This window comes from Bidens hawaiensis, unplaced genomic scaffold (genome assembly GCF_021521415.1).
Source record: "Bidens hawaiensis isolate Kalapana, Puna unplaced genomic scaffold, B.hawaiensis_p1.1 tig00012719_1, whole genome shotgun sequence".
NCBI classification, from domain to species: domain Eukaryota; kingdom Viridiplantae; phylum Streptophyta; class Magnoliopsida; order Asterales; family Asteraceae; genus Bidens; species Bidens hawaiensis.
The window spans coordinates 86,104-107,448 of NW_027492051.1; the positions used below are offsets into that span (position 1 = coordinate 86,104).

At 36.4% G+C, this 21,345-nt stretch overlaps 1 protein-coding gene and 1 pseudogene across 1 annotated transcript; both read left to right on the forward strand.

The window, feature by feature from the left end:
* The first annotated feature begins 5,080 nt into the window (after window positions 1-5,080).
* Window positions 5,081-8,261, forward strand: LOC143541880 (DNA polymerase eta). Its single transcript, XM_077034577.1, has 11 exons — window positions 5,081-5,158; window positions 5,391-5,511; window positions 5,588-5,699; window positions 5,804-5,971; window positions 6,055-6,219; window positions 6,307-6,410; window positions 6,504-6,623; window positions 6,704-6,827; window positions 6,893-7,006; window positions 7,748-7,951; window positions 8,072-8,261. Exons 1-11 carry the CDS (start codon window positions 5,083-5,085, stop codon window positions 8,198-8,200), a joined length of 1,437 nt encoding a protein of 478 aa, XP_076890692.1. The 5' UTR covers window positions 5,081-5,082; the 3' UTR covers window positions 8,201-8,261.
* Window positions 8,262-18,835: 10,574 nt separating this feature from the next.
* On the forward strand, window positions 18,836-20,541 carry LOC143541881 (cationic amino acid transporter 5 pseudogene; annotated as a pseudogene).
* The last annotated feature ends 804 nt before the right edge of the window (window positions 20,542-21,345 follow it).

Below are 21,345 nucleotides of genomic sequence, written 5' to 3' on the forward strand. Positions count from 1 at the left end.
AAATCTAGAATAAAACACAATCAAAACCGTGTAGCAGGAAGAAATTTGAACAAATTTGATTCATAACATACAAGTTGTGACGAGTTAATGGATTTGATTTAAGCTCTAACTGAACAACCCAAAAAGTTGACGAACAAGGGCATTTAATCGAAGAGCAGATAAGGGTTTATCTTTATTAGTAGCGTCTCTTGACATAGTACAAGCATTCAATTGAATTGTGTAACGTCGTCGGAGAAACTGCAACATCGCCTGAGGATTGCTGGAGGTAACCTAAAATAAAGTTTGGTGGCGTCTCCTTCATTTATATTAAACAATGTCTTAAAAGTGTAAACTTACCGTTATGCTCATTTTAATCTAAAATGCGTTATATGTAATATTAATATAGATATAGATTAGATGAAAACAATAAATAAATAATTAAAATTATTCAAGAGTTTGAGTTAAGTGTGTTAGTGTTTTTTTTGGTGCAATGTTACTTTTTAAAAGTTAAAAAATAAATTTTATCTTCTTAGTTTAACAAATTGCAGGTTTCTCTAGCTCTTAATGTCTTCGAAAAATATTTTCGATCATTTAAAACTTACTTTTCTTTTTTATGATTATAAAATTTTAGGGGGAGGGGGGGGGGCTATGGATTTTCTTGTGTGTTTAACACTAAAAATAAAACTTTAAGGTGGGCGGCCACCCACCCTTTTTTGCCTTTGGGTCTGCCCTTGCTTTTCTTCTACATGGCACTTGATTATATCCTTTCCATTAGACCGTTTCCAATGCTAAATGTCTAAATGCAAGTCACGTTACTATTCTCGCCCATTCTCTTTCCTCTCACTTACTCTCTCTCTCTCTTTCATTCCCTCTTACAATCTCATAAATGCATACACTTAGCCAAGGATTTTTCTTACTTGTCTCTTCCAACTCATCTTTCATGCCACAAGTGCACCCCAAATGCATTGCATTGGGTTTGGTGTTACAATATTTGCCATAACCAGCGTTAGACTCATTTAAAGGAAAGGGGCAAAGACAACAATAACAACATGAAGGACTGAAGAGGAAATGTTATGGCACCCATTTATGGAGTCAATGGCTAGTTGGTTTAGAATGGCCATTTATGAAAATATTTCATCCATTGTTCCACCAGCTCCGGGAGCAAGAACTTTCAAGTCAAGGTCGAACTACATCAACGTTCTTCTTTGATTTCTTGGTCTGGCCACCGAGGAACCATACACCCAATATTATGCTATTTGTGGCACGATCGGAGATCAAAGTTTCGATCAAGATGAGATTCCAGTAGTTGATTATTCACATTACCCGCTAGTAGTATTCATACTTGGGATGAATTGCAACAAGGAATTTTGGATGAATACAACTAGGTGTCAATGATAAATGCTGCCCGCATTGAGATTCACACTTTCCAACAATGGTTAGGGGAACTATTACATGAGACATTCGCCTGTTACAAGGAGTTATTGTGGAAATACCCACATCATCAAATTGAGTTATGGGAATTCAGAATTGGTTAAATGTTTTGTGGGCTGGTCAACTATAGAGAAGAAGAAGTATTTGAAATCTACAAGTAATGACACATTACTATCTAACCCCGAAAGGGAAGATTTGGATTTCTTGGAATGAATGAGCCAAAGTTTTGAAGCTGAAGCATTAGCCAGTCAAAGAACTAAACACTCGATTTCAAAATACACTCCGGATTATGAAACAAAGAAAAGATGAGCATCTATGGAGCGGGAATTAGTTATGTTTAAGATAAAGGAGAAAAAAGAGGTAATGACACTGAAATTTAATGCTTATGAGGATTGTGGAGATTTGGGGCACAAAACGAGAGATTGTCTACTTTAGGAAGAAATGTATGAAGTGGTGAACCATGTCTATGGTAATAAAAAAAGTTATGACATGGATTCAAACACATATCATCTTGATTTAAGGGATCATCTCAATTTCAAATATGGGAATCCTTCAAATCAACGCAACCTCAATTTCTAAGGAAGTAGTCAAAGCCATCAGCAAAGCAACTACAATCAAGACAGTTACGAAGAAATACCTATAATCAATGGGTAATCGGGGCTACAATGTCACACCCTGCCACGGTAAAAGCGTGAGTGCGCGACATTCATAGATAATAAAAAATATTGATTAGCGTAAACATAACATGATAAAATAGATTACCAAGTAGTTTAAAGTTTATAACCCAATTAGATTACAACCATATTGTTTCAAAACACATAATAATTCATTTTCATAAAGATAATAAATAATTTTAATAAAATGTGGTATTCTGAGAATATTCTAATCTATATTTTGACATATTTAAGATGTTTTAGTTTCTTTATACATATTTTATTATTTAACTAAATTATTGTTAAAATACAAAATCTTAGTTATAGTATTTTTGAAACGTTAAACCAAATAAAATACACACATCATTTGTTACTTGAACTTTGTTCCAAAGTTTCATTTACCAAAAGAAAGGAAAAGAAAATGGAAAGAATAAGAAAGAAAGAGAGTTTCAGATACTTTTTTAATGAAGGAATGAAGAAGAAAAGAAAAGAAAGGGATGAAAATTGAAGGAAATTTTTTTCTGTTCCAATCACAAGGTGAGAAAGGAAAACTGAAAATTCTATTCAAACTCATTTTGTGATTATAATTACCATCTTACCCTCACGTTATTGCCCTCAGTTATCATAGGTGTCACCATGTCTTCTTCTCAATACCCCAGGCAACTCTTCCCTTATCATTTTCTTTCTAGCACTTTGTTATGATTTTACATGTTATTCGATTGCACTTGAGTTAATTAAGCTTGCAAAAGAATTTTGAAGCAATCGACTATAATGCTATGCACCAAAAGACTTTAAATCTTTATTTGTTGCACATACTTTCTATTGATTAAGACGTGCCAAACCCCTTATAGAATTTTTATAAAAACTTATATAAATTGATTAATGGATAATAAATGCGTTGCGTCTGAGCTTAAAAAACAACTCACGAGCTAAGCTTGAAAAAAGTAACTGGAAATGGCCGAGCTCAAGCCCTATCTCTCGTAAGTCAAAACGAGAGCCAAAGCTCGACTCATCACATTAACCACCAAATGAGCATTTATTCTCAATACCATGTCTTCTTCTCAATACCCCAGGCAACTCTTCCCTTATCATTTTCTTTCTAGCACTTTGTTATGATTTTACATGTTATTCGATTGCACTTGAGTTAATTAAGCTTGCAAAAGAATTTTGAAGCAATCGACTATAATGCTATGCACCAAAAGACTTTAAATCTTTATTTGTTGCACATACTTTCTATTGATTAAGACGTGCCAAACCCCTTATAGAATTTTTATAAAAACTTATATAAATTGATTAATGGATAATAAATGCGTTGCGTCTGAGCTTAAAAAACAACTCACGAGCTAAGCTTGAAAAAAGTAACTGGAAATGGCCGAGCTCAAGCCCTATCTCTCGTAAGTCAAAACGAGAGCCAAAGCTCGACTCATCACATTAACCACCAAATGAGCATTTATTCTCAATACCATGTCTTCTTCTCAATACCCCAGGCAACTCTTCCCTTATCATTTTCTTTCTAGCACTTTGTTATGATTTTACATGTTATTCGATTGCACTTGAGTTAATTAAGCTTGCAAAAGAATTTTGAAGCAATCGACTATAATGCTATGCACCAAAAGACTTTAAATCTTTATTTGTTGCACATACTTTCTATTGATTAAGACGTGCCAAACCCCTTATAGAATTTTTATAAAAACTTATATAAATTGATTAATGGATAATAAATGCGTTGCGTCTGAGCTTAAAAAACAACTCACGAGCTAAGCTTGAAAAAAGTAACTGGAAATGGCCGAGCTCAAGCCCTATCTCTCGTAAGTCAAAACGAGAGCCAAAGCTCGACTCATCACATTAACCACCAAATGAGCATTGCTATTTGGAATTATTTATTAAAAAAACCGATTTGGGCTCGTTTACACCCCTGATCATAAAAAATGACTCGCTTATACCTTTAGTCGTAAAAAAATCTACCCCGAAACCAAAGTAATGACCAGTTAACTGTGAACACCCATACATGTAGTGAAACGAGTTAAACTCGGGAACATAGGATTAGACTATTCCCATCGGTTCGGTCGGTTGGCTTATTTATCCGAGGTGGATTTAAAAAGAAAATGAAAATTAGCTTATGTGACAATTAAATTGGACAACTTGTTTGCTCCACCGACTCTAAGTCGGTCGGTTCCTGAGACCAACACACCATAATACTTTCCACTATTAATTGAAAGCATCCTATGATCACATATTATTAAACTATGAATTACATATTTTCTCTTCCTAAACTTTAAAATTACATATTTTTCCAAATCATGCTTAAAGAGCATTGTATATTTTGCGTTAAAAACTTATACATTGGGGAAATATGTAATTTCAAAGGTTAGGAAGGGGAAATATGTAAAAATCCCAACTATTATTAATAATTAGAAGATAATAAAATTAAAATATCATAAAACATAATTAAATTGAAAAATCATAACTAAAACATAATTAATTTATAAGTTATGTTTTAATTTAAAAGTTGTGGTAACGTACTCCATTTCTAATTAAATTATCATGTTAATTAATTTTTAATTTTAATCTATTTATTATTTTTAGTTAAAAAACTTTTTTTTATCTTCTATTAAAATTTTAATTATATTTAATATAAAATAGTTTGTTTGGTTGGTTGTTAATGGGAGTGAAAATTTTGGGCGTAGTTAATTGTATAGGTGGATAAGAGAGAAATTAGTGTTTTAATGAATAGTTTGGTTATGAATGGGAGTAGTCTTAAGGAACCGATACCGGCTACATCTCCGGCTAAAGCCGCTAATTAAAGAGGTGTTTGGGATTTCCTTATTTTTATCTCCTTATAACTTATTTTTAACTTGTTTTTGAGATAAGTTATATGTTACAATATCTACTTATCCTATGTGAAACAAACCCAAACATACTTTTAACTATTTCAATAAGTTAAACAAGGAATCCCAAACACCCGCTTAACCAACTGGTTCCCTTTGTGAAGTTGAATTGGAGGGAAAAGAAGGGAGAGATGCCGGTGGCTCGACCAGAGACGTCGGATTCCCGGATCATTGCTCACGTCGACATGGACTGCTTCTACGTTCAAGGTTTCCCTTTAACTATAACTATACTCTCTCTATCCTATTATCATACTTGCTGTATACTCCAATATTATTAACCGTTAGGTTTTCTTTCATCATCCCGATTATTATTAACTAAGAAAAATAGGGAATTTCATTACTACTGTTATCTATACTCAATTCGTTTACTTTAATCTCTGTTTATCTATATCAATTGCATACAACAAGTAAAATTAACCCTTTCATTTTCCATAACTAGTGGAGCAACGTAAACAACCGCATTTAAGAGGCCAACCAACTGCTGTTGTTCAATACAACTCTTGGAAAGGTGGGGGTCTCATTGCTGTCGGTTACGAAGCCAGGAAAGACGGCGTCAAACGGTAACACTCGTTCTTCACATCACAGACTCGTAACCATTTTTCAGTACTAAACTCATATCATCTATTTGGTGTTCAGCTCAATGAGAGGTGATGAAGCAAAGAAAGTCTGTCCCCAAATTCACCTCGTTCAGGTCCCGGTGGCCCGTGGTAAAGCCAACTTGACCATATACAGGAATGCCGGCTCAGAGGTTTGTAAAGTTTGAAACTTTTTAAACAGTTTTAAGTTTTGCATTGTTTTTTTTGGTGTGTATGTGGTAAAAGATTGGTGTGTTTGTTATGTTTACGTTTGCAGGTTGTTTCTATTCTTGCAAGAAAGGGGCGGTGCGAGCGTGCATCGATTGATGAAGTGTACCTTGATCTTACTGATGCTGCTGAGACGATGTTGAAAGAAACACCATTGGAAAGCTTGGAAAGTATTGATGATGAAGTTCTTAAGTCACATGTTTTAGGGCTCACTTTGGTAAGGAAACACTGTGTATACAGTCGTATTGTAAATTTGTAATGATAACAATATAAGTTTTTACATTTATCAAATTTGTTTAGAATGGAAATGATAATAAAGAGATTGTGAGAGAATGGTTAACGAGAAGAGATGCTGATCACCGTGATAAATTGTTGGCGTGTGGAGCTGTTATTGTTGCTGAACTGCGGTTGCAGGTTTTACGGGAGACTGAGTTTACATGTTCTGCAGGCGTTGCTCATAACAAAGTATATATTTTTTAAACTTTTTAACCATCTTCTCGTTATCAAAAATATCATTTTTTTTGTCAAAAACATTAAATTTGAATGCTGCAGATGCTGGCAAAACTAGCAAGTGGTATGAATAAACCTGCACAACAAACTATTGTCACTTTGTCTTCAGTAAAAGGGCTTCTTGAACCTTTGCCTATAAAGAAAATGTAAGTATTTTTAGTATTTTACTTCGCTAGCATGTTATTATGTTTTTTCTATTTGTTTTTACTTAATATGCTTGGGTGACATGTCAATATCAGGAAACAGCTTGGAGGGAAGCTCGGGAGTTCCTTACAAACTGACCTTGGAGTGAATACCGTTGGTGATCTACTGCAGTTTTCTGTTGAAAAACTACAAGATCTTTACGGTGCTAATACAGGGTAACTATTGTTACTTATTATTCATTAGTAGTATAGTATACTAAAGCTTTGTTGATATTTAGTTTTAAATTGTTTTCCAGTACTTGGCTATGGAATATTGCAAGAGGTGTTAATGGGGATGAAGTTGAGGGTCGTTTGCTACCTAAAAGTCACGGTTCCGGGAAGACATTTCCTGGAGTTCAAGCTCTAAAAACTATTGCTGCTGTCAGTATTATTGCATTACAGCTATTTAGTATAAAGTCTAATAATTTCTTCAATTACTCATTCAGGTTGAAAAATGGCTCAAAGAACTATGTGAAGAGCTAAGTGAACGACTTCAGTTAGATCTTGAAACAAATAAACGAGTTGCACATACACTTACTCTTCATGCTAATGCATACAAGGTTGTTATTCTTTCTTCAAGCTCTTTTCTTGGCATTTTTATCATTTTTTTCTAGCTATTTTGATCATGTAATTAGAGGCGACAATCATGACCCATTCTTCAAAGAAAGGGTTGATTTGGGCCCAAAAAGTGTTGTATATGGGTTCATATGGGTGAACTCAAATTAGACAGCGGGCCAATTTGGATCCTGTCAAAGTTTACAATGGGTCAAAACGGTCACTCTTATTAAACTTGTTAACTTAAAGCAGTTCTAATGGGTTAACACTATATTATGAAAAAAGAAATAGTAAGCAGTGACTTTGAATAAATATATGATCGCATCCCTGTTTGCATTCTTTAGTAATACACGTGCCATACAAAACATCAGATAAGAATTGATGAATGTCTGACATTTATTCGTTCAAACGTTGATTTGAATTGTATGTTTAGTGTGTGTGTGTGTGTGTATATATGAAATTACATATATTTAATGCTGAAATAATGAGTATAAGCTATGAAGATTGATGGATGAATGAATATGATAGAAGATAAATTATGTGACAGTTGATTTCATGCATGAAAACATTCAGAACAGATTCTGGAATTAGATTAGTTGCAAAGGCCAAAGCACAGAACACGTTAACAAGTGCATGTTTGTTTCGATACTTTTTCTGTAAAACAGTTCATTTAAACTGATCTTCAAAGGCCAAGCCCAACCCAACGCGCCCGTTGTTAAAGGTTTGCATTAATGTTGTTTTTGCAGTCCACAGATACAGATTCACTCAAGAAGTTCCCTTCTAAGTCATGCCCTTTAAGATACGGAGCAGGGAAGATTCTTGAAGATTCTGCAAATCTTTTCCAAGCTGCCTTACGTGAATTCCTTGGGTCGTACACGAATCCTGCCGATGGTGGCTGGGGAATTACTAGTCTTTCTGTTTCAGCCAGCAAAATTGTCGCTATACCATCAGTAAGAAATGCCTTTATTATTATTATTATTATTATCAATATTATTATTATTATTAATTGTTGAAACTTCTAAAACTGAGATTATGTTCACTAAAATCAATTTTTATGTTTGTTTTGGTAGGGAACTTCTTCAATCACGAAATACTTCCATGGTCAAGATCAGTTTCTTGCTTCATCAGAACCGTCTGATGAAAAACTTGCACCAGAAAATGATACTTTGTCACCATCAAGTTGGAAATCTTTCTCATAATGGTTTTTTCTTTTATATATAAATCACCCATGCTAGCATACTAATTACTTTTTCCATTTAATTGAACTGAAAACCATTCAGTGTCTCATCAAACTGAATGTGGCGGGGAACAGACTCAAATCACACATGATACTTCCAGTTTTGATCAAAATGAGACCACATCTAAAGGTGCAGTCTGTTTGACTTCAACACATCATGAACCACAACCGAGGCTACCCGAGAAACAAAAGAATATTAATGATGGAAAACGGTCATGCGAGCACAAAAGGAAAGCAACAAAAGAGAAGGGAACATCTTCCATTTTGAGGTTTCTCCAAGCTAACTCTTGCTCTTCATCAAAGCAAGAAACAAAATGTTTATCAGGTATTAAACTTATTCATTCGTCATGTTTCACATATTTTTAGTAATTGAAATGATTGCTGATATGCTGTCTGAAGGAGTGCAAGAAGCAGTGGATATGGAGAATGAGGCATTAACCGAAAGTCAAAATGCACGAAGAGCAAATACGTGGCGTTACAATGCAGACGAAATCGACCAATCGGTGGTTGAAGAGTTGCCACCAGAAATACAGGATGAGGTTCGTGCATGGCTTCGGCCTCAGAAGCAAGCGAACACGGTGAAACGAGGTTCTACTATTGCTCATTATTTCTCCCCTAACAGAAGCTAACAGACATATCTTAAAAAAGTATAGTTTTATTTTTCTTTCGTAGCTTCTTTTATAAAGTGTTTTATATGTATTATTGAAATAGCGTTTGATAGTTTCATTGAAAAGAATGTGTATCTTGATAATGAGTTTAATAGTGCATTTTAGCCATTGGCGTCCAAATCAAAAAAGACGTATCCGTGTGTTCAACACACAAAGGCAAAGACTTCCAACATAAATCCAAAAGAAATGACCAAAACAAAGAGACGTATAGTTTCATTTTATTTTAAAATAGCAAACAAGATTATAACCTTTTTGGTTTTTCAAGAGTAAAAGGCTTTGAACGTTGAAGGAGGCGTCTCACTCCATCCCAGTTCTCCGACCTACTTTCTAAGTTAAAAACTTTTGCGAAAGACTCAGGCAAAAGGTACAAAAAGTATCAAAATCCTTGGTAAAAACCGGTGAAAATTCACTGGATTTGGTGGGGAAATACCCATGACAAATCGGAGGATGGTATTCTTGGCAAACCTTATTTTATCCTACTCTTTCCGGGCTCTTTAAGCGGTCCCCATAAAATCACAATTAATTTTTTTTACCCATCAAGTTTAATGAGATAAAGTATTTGGCCGTCCCAAAACAGTGGAGTGAACTATTTTAACTTATATTTTTGACCAATCACAATTCAGCACACCGGAGACCTCAAAAGTCATTAGTCTTGTAAGTGTTTGGCCGTCTAAAGTCAAATCACTTTGATTCCAACGTGAGGAGCTATTTTCTTGAAATAGATAATTACAAGATCTTTATATATATATATATATATATATATATAATTTTTACTTCTAGAACTTGTTATGACTTAATTATGATAACGTTTTCTTGAGGTACTTAGGGTCTGTTTGATATGAGATAATGAAATGGAATAAACAGGGTAATGGAATGGACAAAGGAATAAAATGTATCATTACCGTTCTATTGTTTTGTTTGATTACCACGCAGAAATAAAATTAATCATCACTTTATATTATTTTATTTAAATAATAAACTATACACACATACTATTTTTATCAATTAATAAAGGAGAAATAACATAACAATGATATAATAATATAAATAAAATTATAATTTTTATTATAACATAATATTAAAATAATAGTTATATACTTATTATATTATAATAGAAAACAATAACAAAATAGTAATTATAATAATGATAATAGTTATATTGTAATAGAAAAAAATAATATTGATAATAAAATAAGAATTATAATATTAACTATTATTATTATTGTTATTATTATTATTGATGATGACTTTTTCTCACTCAATTCCCTAAATGAATGAAAAAATAGCACTTTCTTTCAAGAAATGAAAAAAACTATAAATGAAAAGAATTGTATTCCTTTGAAATGATCTATTTCATTGATACATGACAAACAAACATGTTTAATTTCATTCCAACCTCAGTTCCTTCATACTAAAACCACATTATTGGTTTAATCTTTCTAGCGTGAGTTGAAATTAAATTTTAATTAATTTGTAAAAAGGTAAAGTTTATTATTTTTAAGATTAAGAATGTCTACAAACACTATCCACCTTCTATGACTATCACCACCATTAAGAGCCATACTGATAGAATTGGAATGAATCGCTGCCCCTTTCTCATTGATTTACAAATATATATATATATAGTCATAATACAACTCTAACTTAGGCAATGATCCTTATGCCATCAAACAATATCAAACACTATCAATTTGTTATACAAAATATCTTCTCTAGTTTATAGAATTTCTTCTCTAATATACCCCCGTAGTATAAGCGGGAGGATCACGGATGCTTAGACTGGCTCTAAAATCTTCAAACAATGCGCGTGGTAATCCTTTGGTGAAGATGTCGGCAAATTGATGTCGCGATGGGACATGCAAAACCCGAATGTGACCTTGATGAACCTTTTCTCGAACAAAGTGAATGCCAATTTCAATATGCTTGGTACGTTGGTGTTGAACCGGGTTACCCGAAAGATAAATCGCGTTGACATTATCACAATAAACCAATGACGCCCGAGATAATGGACGCCCTAACTCAAGAAGAAGGTTACGAATCCAACATAATTCTACCACGACGTTAGAAACCCCACGATACTATGCTTCGGCACTGAATCTCGAAATAGTAGGCTGTCTTTTCGAGGACCAAGAAATGAGGTTGTCACCGAGATAAACACAATAACCGGAGGTAGATCGGCGAGTGTCCGGGCAGCCTGCCCAGTCGGCATCGGTGTAAGAAACCAATGTAGAAATATGACTCCGATGCATACCTTTAGACATGGTACCCTTTACATAACGTAAAATCCTTCGAAGAGTATTCAAATGAGCGGTACGTGGCGCATGCATATGCATGCAAATCTGTTGTACAACATAGGAGATATCGGGTCTCGTAAAGGTTAGGTATTGTAGCGCACCCGTTAACCGCCGGTACATTGTTGGATCTGTTAGAAGCTCGCATGCATCGACACTAAGTTTGCCCACAGTGTCAACGGGTGTGTGCGCCAGATTACATTATGCCATGTTTGCTCGTTGAAGGATATCCATGGAATAAGTTGATTGGGAAAGAAACAAGCCATTTGGATCTCGAGATACCGAAAGACCAAAGAAATTAGTTAACGGTCCAAGATCCTTCATTGCAAACTCACCGGAGAGAAGGGATAAAATACTTTTTTTAGGGTTGTCGACGAACTCGTGAGGATGATGTCGTCCACGTATAGTAGAAGGTAAGTCGTGTCACGACCGAGTGTAGATAAATAAAGAGTGATCACATGAACTATGTCGAAATCCCAAGGTGGTTACGTAATCCGTGAACCGTTGATACCAAGTCCGGGGTGCCTGCTTCAAACCATATAAGGATTTCTTTAGCCTAAAAACATGATGAGGTAGGTGAGGATTCCTAAACTCCATAGGCTGATGCATGAAGACAGTTTCAGACAAATTCCCATGTAAGAAGGCATTCTTAACGTCCAACTGACGAATGTCCCACCCTTGAGATAGGGCGATGGATAGCACAAGGCGTATGGTTGCCGGTTTTAGGTGAGGATTCCTAAACTCCATAGGCTGATGCATGAAGACAGTTTCAGACAAATTCCCATGTAAGAAGGCATTCTTAACGTCCAACTGACGAATGTCCCACCCTTGAGATAGGGCGATGGATAGCACAAGGCGTATGGTTGCCGGTTTGACAACCGAGCTAAAAGTCTCATCACAGTCAACACCCACTTGCTGGGACCTGCCATCACACACAAGGCGAGCCTTATACCTTTCAAGTGTACCATCCGACTTTGTTTTATGTTTGAATATCCACATACACCGAATATGTAACACCCCGGCTTAAAGCGGAAACGCCCAAGTGTGACTTACAGATTGTTCAAACACACGTGACACTATTTTGTGACCATAATAACATTAATTCATTAATAAGACATGTAACACAAGTTCAAATAAGAATACAACTTGAAATCAAAACAAATGTCTCATTTATTAAATAACCTAGGTATTCTAAGCGTCTTCTAGTCCTTCATCCTCTAATCACGGTACCTGTAACATATGTATAAAATATAGTTAGCTATAAATGTAGCTGGTGAGTTTCCACAGTTTAAATACGTACATAAAAACCATACAATTCATAGACATGTGATAAACGAGCAAGTAAGTCCAGTTGGTACAACCAACGTACTTGGGTAATCGCGCAAGTAAGGTCCTTTCCAATTGGTAACAACCAACGTACTTGGATAATGAGGCCCTTTTCCACTTGATACAAATGGACCGGAGTGCAAAGAGGGTGCGTATGATTATATTTAATGAGGCTTCCCAATCGTGCAAGTAATACAAGTAGCACACAAGTCCATATACGAATTGTAGTTTGTAATAGAAGAAACAATGCTTGAATTTTTATAAGGATACATATGCTACCCCAAAACATTAAACATTAAAAAGGGGTGGTGAAAAACTCACCTCGAATGCGGAGATAAACGTGTGATAAGAGTCGATAGCACAATAACGAAACCGAAGCGATCGAAAATGCGTTTAAAGAATCTGAAACGTTTGAACTTCTCGAACTATAAATAAATACACATATTTAAAGACTAGCTAACGGAATTGATGAAAACAATAATTTAGCTAAAGGGATTTTAATATATTTTTATTGACTTTTTATGGAAAATTATAATATAGTATTATATTTTAGCTTAACGAAGTTTTAGCGATGTTTATTATTTAAGTTATAATTTTAACACTAATATGGGAGTTATGATATTATAATGTACGTCTTAGATGGGGATTATATCTCGAATTAAAACTAACGAGTTTTAACTCCAAAGTACGGATTAAAGCTAACGAACTAATTAATATTATTACTTATGTTTTAACAGAAAAATCGGTTATTAATATGATATAAATGTTTTAACGGTGAGGATATGAGGTTTGTACATTTGAAATACTTGAACTAGTGTTTATAAGTCGGAAATAAAATTATCGTGTTAACGAAACGGTTTTTAGAAAATTAAAGTTTAAGTTTAAGTTTAAGATTATTAAACAATTTTTAGTTACGGTTTACGAAAACTGAAGACTCGGTTTTTAAGTGTAAAATGGTAAGATATATTTTATAGTTAATTTACATAATTTTTATTTAATTTAAAAAGTTTTTTATAAATTTATCTTGATTTTTATTTGATTAAAAAGGTTAATTAAACATTAATAAACTGAAATTAAATAATTCAAAAAAAATATATGTGACTGACCCGGGTTTTGAACCCAGGTCTTGATGTTATAAGTTTCATGTTTAACCAGTTGATCTAGGATAGATATTCGTTAATGATATGGTTTTTAATATATATAAATATTATTTGTTTTCTATGATTTTAATTAATAATAATAATAATATAATCAGGTTACAAAAAGAAAAGAACCGCTTGACTTAACCTGGGTTTCGAACCCGGGTCTGATATTTATTATCCTAACGTGTTAACCAGCTGCTCCATCTATTTCATTCAGTTGAGATTTAAGAAAATTATATAAATACACATATCAGAATCATCATCTTCATCCTATATGAACCCTAATTCCAATTGATGATTCTGTTCGTTGTTTGTTAAAATTAGTTTAGGGGTTTTGTTTGTTGGATCAAAACTAATCAAATGCATATAACAATTACCTTAACTGGTGTTGTTTTGGCTGAGACCCGGTTGCTGGAAAACGAAACCTTTGCCGGATTAATGTTAAGATTATAGAGTAAATTAGAGAGAAAGAAGGGCGTGAGCAAGTTTAGATTGAGGAGAGGGTGGTATTTATACTGATTGGTGGAGCGTTTACGCGTTAATTTGGTTTTCCAAGAATTCCGGTGCCCTTTACGGTTATGATTAGGTTGTTATAATATAATTAATTAGTTGGTTACAATATTATATCGTCGATATAACGTGTTAACAGATTTCACGGGTCAAAATTTGAGGTGTGGAGGTGTTTTGGAATTACCGACGCTGTCACCGGCGGCAGTGGCCGGAAAAACGGTCCGGCAAAAGGGAAGGGGACGAGGGTTGGGTTAGGTTAATTATTTAACAATATAATTTAAATAATTTTACATTTTAGCCCCCTGAACTTTCAACTTATATTAAAACCAATTTAAAACATAACTTACCAAATGAACCTTGAACTTTGATATTGCTTTAAAATAAATATGATTTATGAATTGAGTCCCGAACTTTGAGATGCGTTAATAAACGTAAAGGGACATTATAATTTGTAGAGTTAACGTATAGTTGCGACTCGTTTAAATAGAGGCTTTAAACCTTAAAACGTTAAATCCCGGAGTTTCAACAATCGATTAAAATGAGTAAGGAAACCAATGATCCATAATTTAAATTCTTGTGAATATAATGTTAATGACGTTTGATGAACAAGAATGCGCATGAATGATAAATCGAGTCAAGTTAATGAATTCAGTAAATATTAATAAACATAAAATACATTAAACACAACTTGATATATATATAAACATATATCTTTATAACAAAGACGAAAATTTAAAACGGGTCGGGTTTTCGGGTTTGAAAAGTAACGAATGTTACAGAATAACATTCATGTTCGGTTGACGGGGTACCAACTCCCATGTATCATTTTCAATAAGAGCATTGAATTCATCTGTCATGGCACGGGTCTAAAGAGGGTTGGCTAAGGCATCGGTCGGGTTAAGCGGAATGGGTTCGAGGGTGGCGTAAGTATGGAGGTTAAAAATGGGTTTGGGCTTACAAATACCGGCCATGCTATGGGTGGTCATGGACCGGGCCGGAGGGGGTGGTGGGGAGGTGTGTGTTGTCGTGACCGAATGTGGGGAGGTGGGTGTGGGAGGGGAGTCGGGTACTGGGGTGGTATCGGGTGTGACGGTGGGAGGTGGAGTGGAAGACTGTGATGAAGGTGTTGTAGTATCTGGTAGATTAGATGGGGTTTGGGCCGTGAGGGGTGGGGATATCGAGTGGGCCGAGGTATCCGGTGAGGGTTGTTGGGCCGGTGTTTGAGTGGGAGAATCGGGAATGTTGTGAGTGGGGGAATTTGGAGTAGGAGGTGGATGTGGAGATATCCAGAACACCGGGGATGTGTCGGATGAAATATTTGAGTGAAGAAACTCATAAGAAGGAGGGGGGGGGGTTGCAAGGTAGCAAAGGGAAATATGGTTTCATCGAATATGACATGTCGGGATAGAATAATTTTACGGGTGGACAAGTCATAACATTTGTATCCTCGATGGTTAGAAGGATAGCCCAAAAATACGCAAGGGGAGGAGCGGTTTTGGAGTTTATTGATGGAGGTGGACGGGAGGAGGGGGTAGCACAGGCACCCAAAGGTGCGGAGATGTGAATAAAGTGGTTGTGTGTGGTATAGAAGTGAGGTGGGGGTACGGTTTTGTTTAGTTTTGCTAGGGAGGATATTGATAAGATAAGTGGCGAGTTGGAGCACGTGATGCCAGAAATTTACGGGAATAGAAGCGTGGGTGAGGAGTGTGCGAATGATGTTGTTGATAGAGTGGATTTTGCGTTCCGCTTTACCATTTTGAGATGAAGTGTGGAGGCAAAAGAAACGAAAAGACATACCGTGTTGAGCACAGAAGGTGTGAAACACTTTATTATTGTATTCAGTACCATTATCACATTGAAAAGTTTTAATATGTATATTAAATTGGGTGAGTATGAACTTATGGAAATTGAGGAAAATGGAAAAAAACTTGTGATTTATTAGTGAGGGGAAAGTTCCATAAGTAATTCGTTAAGTCATCAAGAAATAATATGTAATATCGGTGGCCACCGGTGCTAAGCACTGGAGACGTCCATAAATTACCATGCAATATATCAAAAGGAAGATGAGTACTAGATAAGGAATCATAAAATGGTAACTTAACATGTTTACCAAAAACACACGATTGACAAATACGTTTAAAAGAAGGTCTTGTACTAGAAATAAATTTATGTTTATTCAAATGTTGCAATAGTGAAATTCTAGGATACCCTAGTCTCTTGTGCCAGAGATCCTGAGAGAGAGCAGGAAAAGTTGTTGGACTTGTGAACTTGGTGTCGGAAGAGAGTGTGAGTGGGTAGAGGTCGCCGGTAATATTGATGCGGAGGATAGGGATCCACGTTTGGTAGTCCTTCACAAGAAAACCAAATGAGTCAAATTCAATAGAAACCATATTGTCAATAGTAAGACGACAAACAGATAGTAAATTTTTAATAAGGTTAGGTGCTAAAGAACGTTGTTGATATGTAAGGGTTTAAAGGTGGAATTGAGTTTGGTATAGTCGGTCCCTAGAATAGGGATTTGGAACCCGTTTCCCACGACAATATTATTCGACATGAAATTATTGAAAAATTTTGAAAAAGTACCTGTCTTGTTGGTCATGTGATTCGTTGCACCGGAGTCAAGGTTCCATTGAAGATCAGGGTTTAAGGTTATGGTTTGAAAAGCTTACCCAAAATTGGTAGGGATGTATGGTTATGAAGCAAACTGTGATGATGTGTTGTTATGGTGGGTTTGGCCAAAATGGGCTTGAGGTGCTGGGCCTAGCAGGCCTGCTTGTGAGTTCTGTTCAGGAGTGGCAGGAGGACGATTGTAGGGTATGGGTATGGTAGGGTGAGGGGAAGGTGGTATATGCATGTTATTGTATGGAGGATTGAACCCCCATTGGTTGGTGTAAGTGGGGTAGTACGTACTCTGAACTGGTTGACCAGGGGTAGTGTTATGACCGGGGAAACCTCGTCCCCGAGACCGTCCACGACCTCGTCCCTGAGAACCACGGCCCCGACCCCATTGGGAAGAATCGAAGGACCCACCACGGTTTTCAGTAGTTGACCCTGATGTCCCACGACCAGATGTATCACGAGGCAAGTTGTTTAGGCTGGTGTGTAGAGCCGTCCTCGTAATGGGGTTAGAATTGTAGCCTGCTCGCCTAGTTTCTTCTTGTGTGAGTCTTGATCTAGCCTGTGAGAATGTGGGCAATGGAATCGTTTGACTGATGAACATGCCAATAGCGTCGTATTCTGTATTTGTGAGACCGGTCACCAACTGTAGGACCAAATCGGCATCGGAGATTGGTGATTCGACGTTAGCTAATTGGTCAGATAGTACCTTTAGTTCTTGGCAATAGGCTGAGATACTGGAAAAAGATTCCAGTTTGGTGTTTGTGAAACGGGTTTTCAACGCCATAGCTCGAGATGCTTGATTGTCTTGGAAAAGATGGGCAATGGCATCCCATGTTCCTTTTGCAGTGGCTTTTGGTTTAATAACATTCATCAGAAGATTGTGAGAAATTGTGCCATAGATCCATTGCTTTACCACGACATCCAACCGATCCCAAGAGGCAAGGACAACAGTTGAAGATACATCCTGTTGTTTTTCTTTGTCTGCAGTAGAAGAGGAAGATGGGGTAGCAGTGGGTAGAATATGGTCAAGCACCTCATAAACCGTACAATGGATTGCAAAAAGTTCGACCCATGAGGTGTATTGACCAGTTTTAAGATCTAGAGTAAGGGGGATGAAGTTGCGGATGTTATTTACTGTTAGAGCGGGGTGTATTACAGCCATGAATGTGTATGTTGTAAAGCACAGGAGGTAGGATCGAATGAGAAGAAAGAGGCCGAAGATAGATGAACGACGCTAGGGTTTTTTTTAGTGGTATGATACCATGATAGAATTGGAATGAATTGCTGCACCTTTATCATTGATTTACAAATATATATATAGTCATAATACAACTCTAACTTAGGCAATGATCCTCATGCCATCAAACAATATCAAACACTATCAATTTGTTATACAAAATATCTTCTCTAGTTTATAGAATATCTTCTCTAATACATACAACCATGTCCTACCACTGAGTCCTCATACGATCATTACAATAACTACCATATTTAAGATGCCTATTTCATCCCCCTTCAAACCCACACTCGCAAGCCCTTATGAGGGTGTAAATGAGTTGAGTCTAATAAACTTAAGCATAAGTTTGTAAGCTCGAACTAGACTAGTTTAACTTATAAAAGCTAGATCATTATAGCCTAATGTGTCATATATTTTAGATTCTTTAAACACTTAAAAGAAAAAAATAATGTGAACGAAATTATCTTACGTCACTTATATTTCTTTTAATTTCAACCAGAGCCGCCATACAGTAGAATTAACCCAACATATGGTTTTTTCTTGGTTTTCACAAAATGTCATGGCCACATATCACATCCGTTTAGAAAAACGAGTGTCGAGTGACCCAACGAAACAGATGGCATTTAAACATTTTCTAAGTCAATGTTATGTTACTGTTCCATTCCATCCAAAGCATTCATCTTCATCAATCATCACCAAACAACCAACCAATAAATGAGATAATATCAAAATGTCTTCACATTAAAAATAACCACAACTTAACTTACATTCAAAATGTCCTCATCAGAAAACATAAATGGAAACATGAATGAGGAGCAAGTCCAGCCACAATCCTACTGGCGATGGAGCAAACAAGACTTCTTCCCGGAGCAATCTTTCCAGGACTGGTCTTCCTACCGCCACGCCTTGTCCCGCACATATCCCCGCTTCAAAAACCGCCTTCTAACCCGCTCTCAAGACTCCAATGAGATCCAAAAACTCCGAAAACAAAGCGAAAACGACATGAAGCGTTGCCTCACTTGGTGGGACTTAATGTGGTTCGGCTTCGGAGCAGTCATCGGAGCCGGAATATTCGTCCTTACCGGCCAAGAAGCCTATTACAACGCCGGACCCGCTATTGTCTTGTCGTACGTTGCTTCGGGTTTCTCAGCCATGCTTTCGGTTTTTTGCTACACCGAATTCGCAATTGAGATTCCAGTAGCCGGAGGCTCGTTTGCATACCTCCGAGTGGAACTCGGAGACTTCACGGCGTTTATTACCGCGGGAAACATTCTTCTGGAGTGCATTGTGGGCAGTGCTGCGGTCGCCCGAGCGTGGACTTCGTACTTCACCTCGCTTTTAAGCTGCGAACCGAATTCGTTGCGGATACATACCGATCTCACGGAAGGGTATAATCTTTTGGACCCGATTGCGGTTGTTGTGCTTGCGGTCGCAGCCACGATCGCGATGAGTAGTACCTGCAACATTTCGTTTCTCAATTGGGTTGCGTCCGCAGTCAACACGGTTGTGATTTTGTTCATGATCATCGCCGGGTTTTTACACGCGGATGCTTCAAATATGAAACCGTTCGTGCCTTTTGGTGTCGAGGGTGTCTTCCGAGCTGCGGCTATTGTGTATTTTGCTTACGGAGGGTTTGACACTATTGCCACGATGGCGGAAGAAACGAAGAACCCGTCTCGGGACATACCGCTAGGCCTGCTCGGGTCGATGTCGGTTATTACAGTAATTTATTGCCTCATGGCTCTTTCGCTAACCATGATGCAAAAATACACGGACATCGACCCGAATGCGGCTTATTCGATTGCGTTCGAGAGGGTTGGGATGAAATGGGCCAAGTATTTAGTGGCTCTAGGTGCACTCAAGGGTATGACCACGGTCCTATTGGTTGGCGCGCTTGGTCAAGCGCGGTATATAACTCATATTGCTAGAGCGCATATGATCCCACCATGGTTCGCTTTAGTCCATCCGAAAACAAAAACTCCGATAAACGCGACGTTGCTTGTGACTATCTCGAGCGCTTGCATTGCTTTCTTTTCGAGTTTGGGCATTTTATCTAGTTTATTATCCGTGAGCATGCTTTTTGTATTCATGATGATGGCGGTTGCACTTATTGTGAGAAGGTAGTACACGAGGTCACCCCGCGTACAAATTTATTTAAACTAGTAGGGTTTTTGTTGATCATAATTTTGTCATCTATTGGGATATCGGCTAGTTGGGGGTTAGACTCGAGTGGTTGGGTTGGTTATGCGGTGACTGTCCCTTTGTGGTTCGTGGGTACACTTGGGATTTCGGTGCTTTTGCCGCAACAACGCACACCGAAAGTGTGGGGGGTGCCATTAGTTCCATGGCTTCCTTCACTGTCGATTGCGACGAATTTGTTTCTAATGGGGTCGTTGGGTTATATGGCTTTTATTCGGTTTGGCATATGCACCGGGATTATGTTGGTTTACTATGTGTTGTTTGGTCTTCATGCCACTTATGATATGGCACATCAGGAACATCAAGTGTAACTCAAATTCAATGCTATATGAATGGATGTACGATTATAATAATGGAATGTAATTGTGCTTATTGATCAACTAGGTTAGAAACCCGTGTGAACACGGGTTGGATAAATTAAATATTGTAAACAACTTAAATAATATGAAATAGTTTAAATATTTTGATTTTTAATGAATAGATATAAAGATTATTATAGTCTGGAATAAATTACAAATTATAAAAAATGGAAAAAGAAAAAAAAAAGGTTTAATAGGTTTTCAAATGCATAGATCAAATTTGTTATAACCAAAACTCATCAGAAAAGACGGTCTAACAGTTATTAGACATATTTATGCTTAATAATTAAATTGAAGAAACAAAAAATGAGTTGAAAGCCTGACAATCTCCAAGTAAAGATACTTAAACTTGACTTTTGTAACATTCAAACATATGATCATTTTTTCAACTTAAACAAAATTTTTCAAGCATGTGATAACTTAAACTAAATAACAATTTATTATAAGATATGCTAACCGAGAGTAACGCAAGCATAATTGTCTATATTGATGAAGAAATCAGCATCCCACCTTGCAATTGTTGAGAAATAGGGTTGAGTTTTGGAAGACAACTCATGATATCCTTCTAGATGGTTCTGCAATTTGCCCAATCAATTAATTAAATCTGTAATGACAAGGACAAGTTCAAACACAACCATTACTAATGTATCAATTCTTCATAATCTACCCCTGAAAAACCTAAACTGAAATATCCAAACAAAAATTGGGTTTTACCATTAAATATATAAATGAAGGGTATTTACTTAACAGCTAATT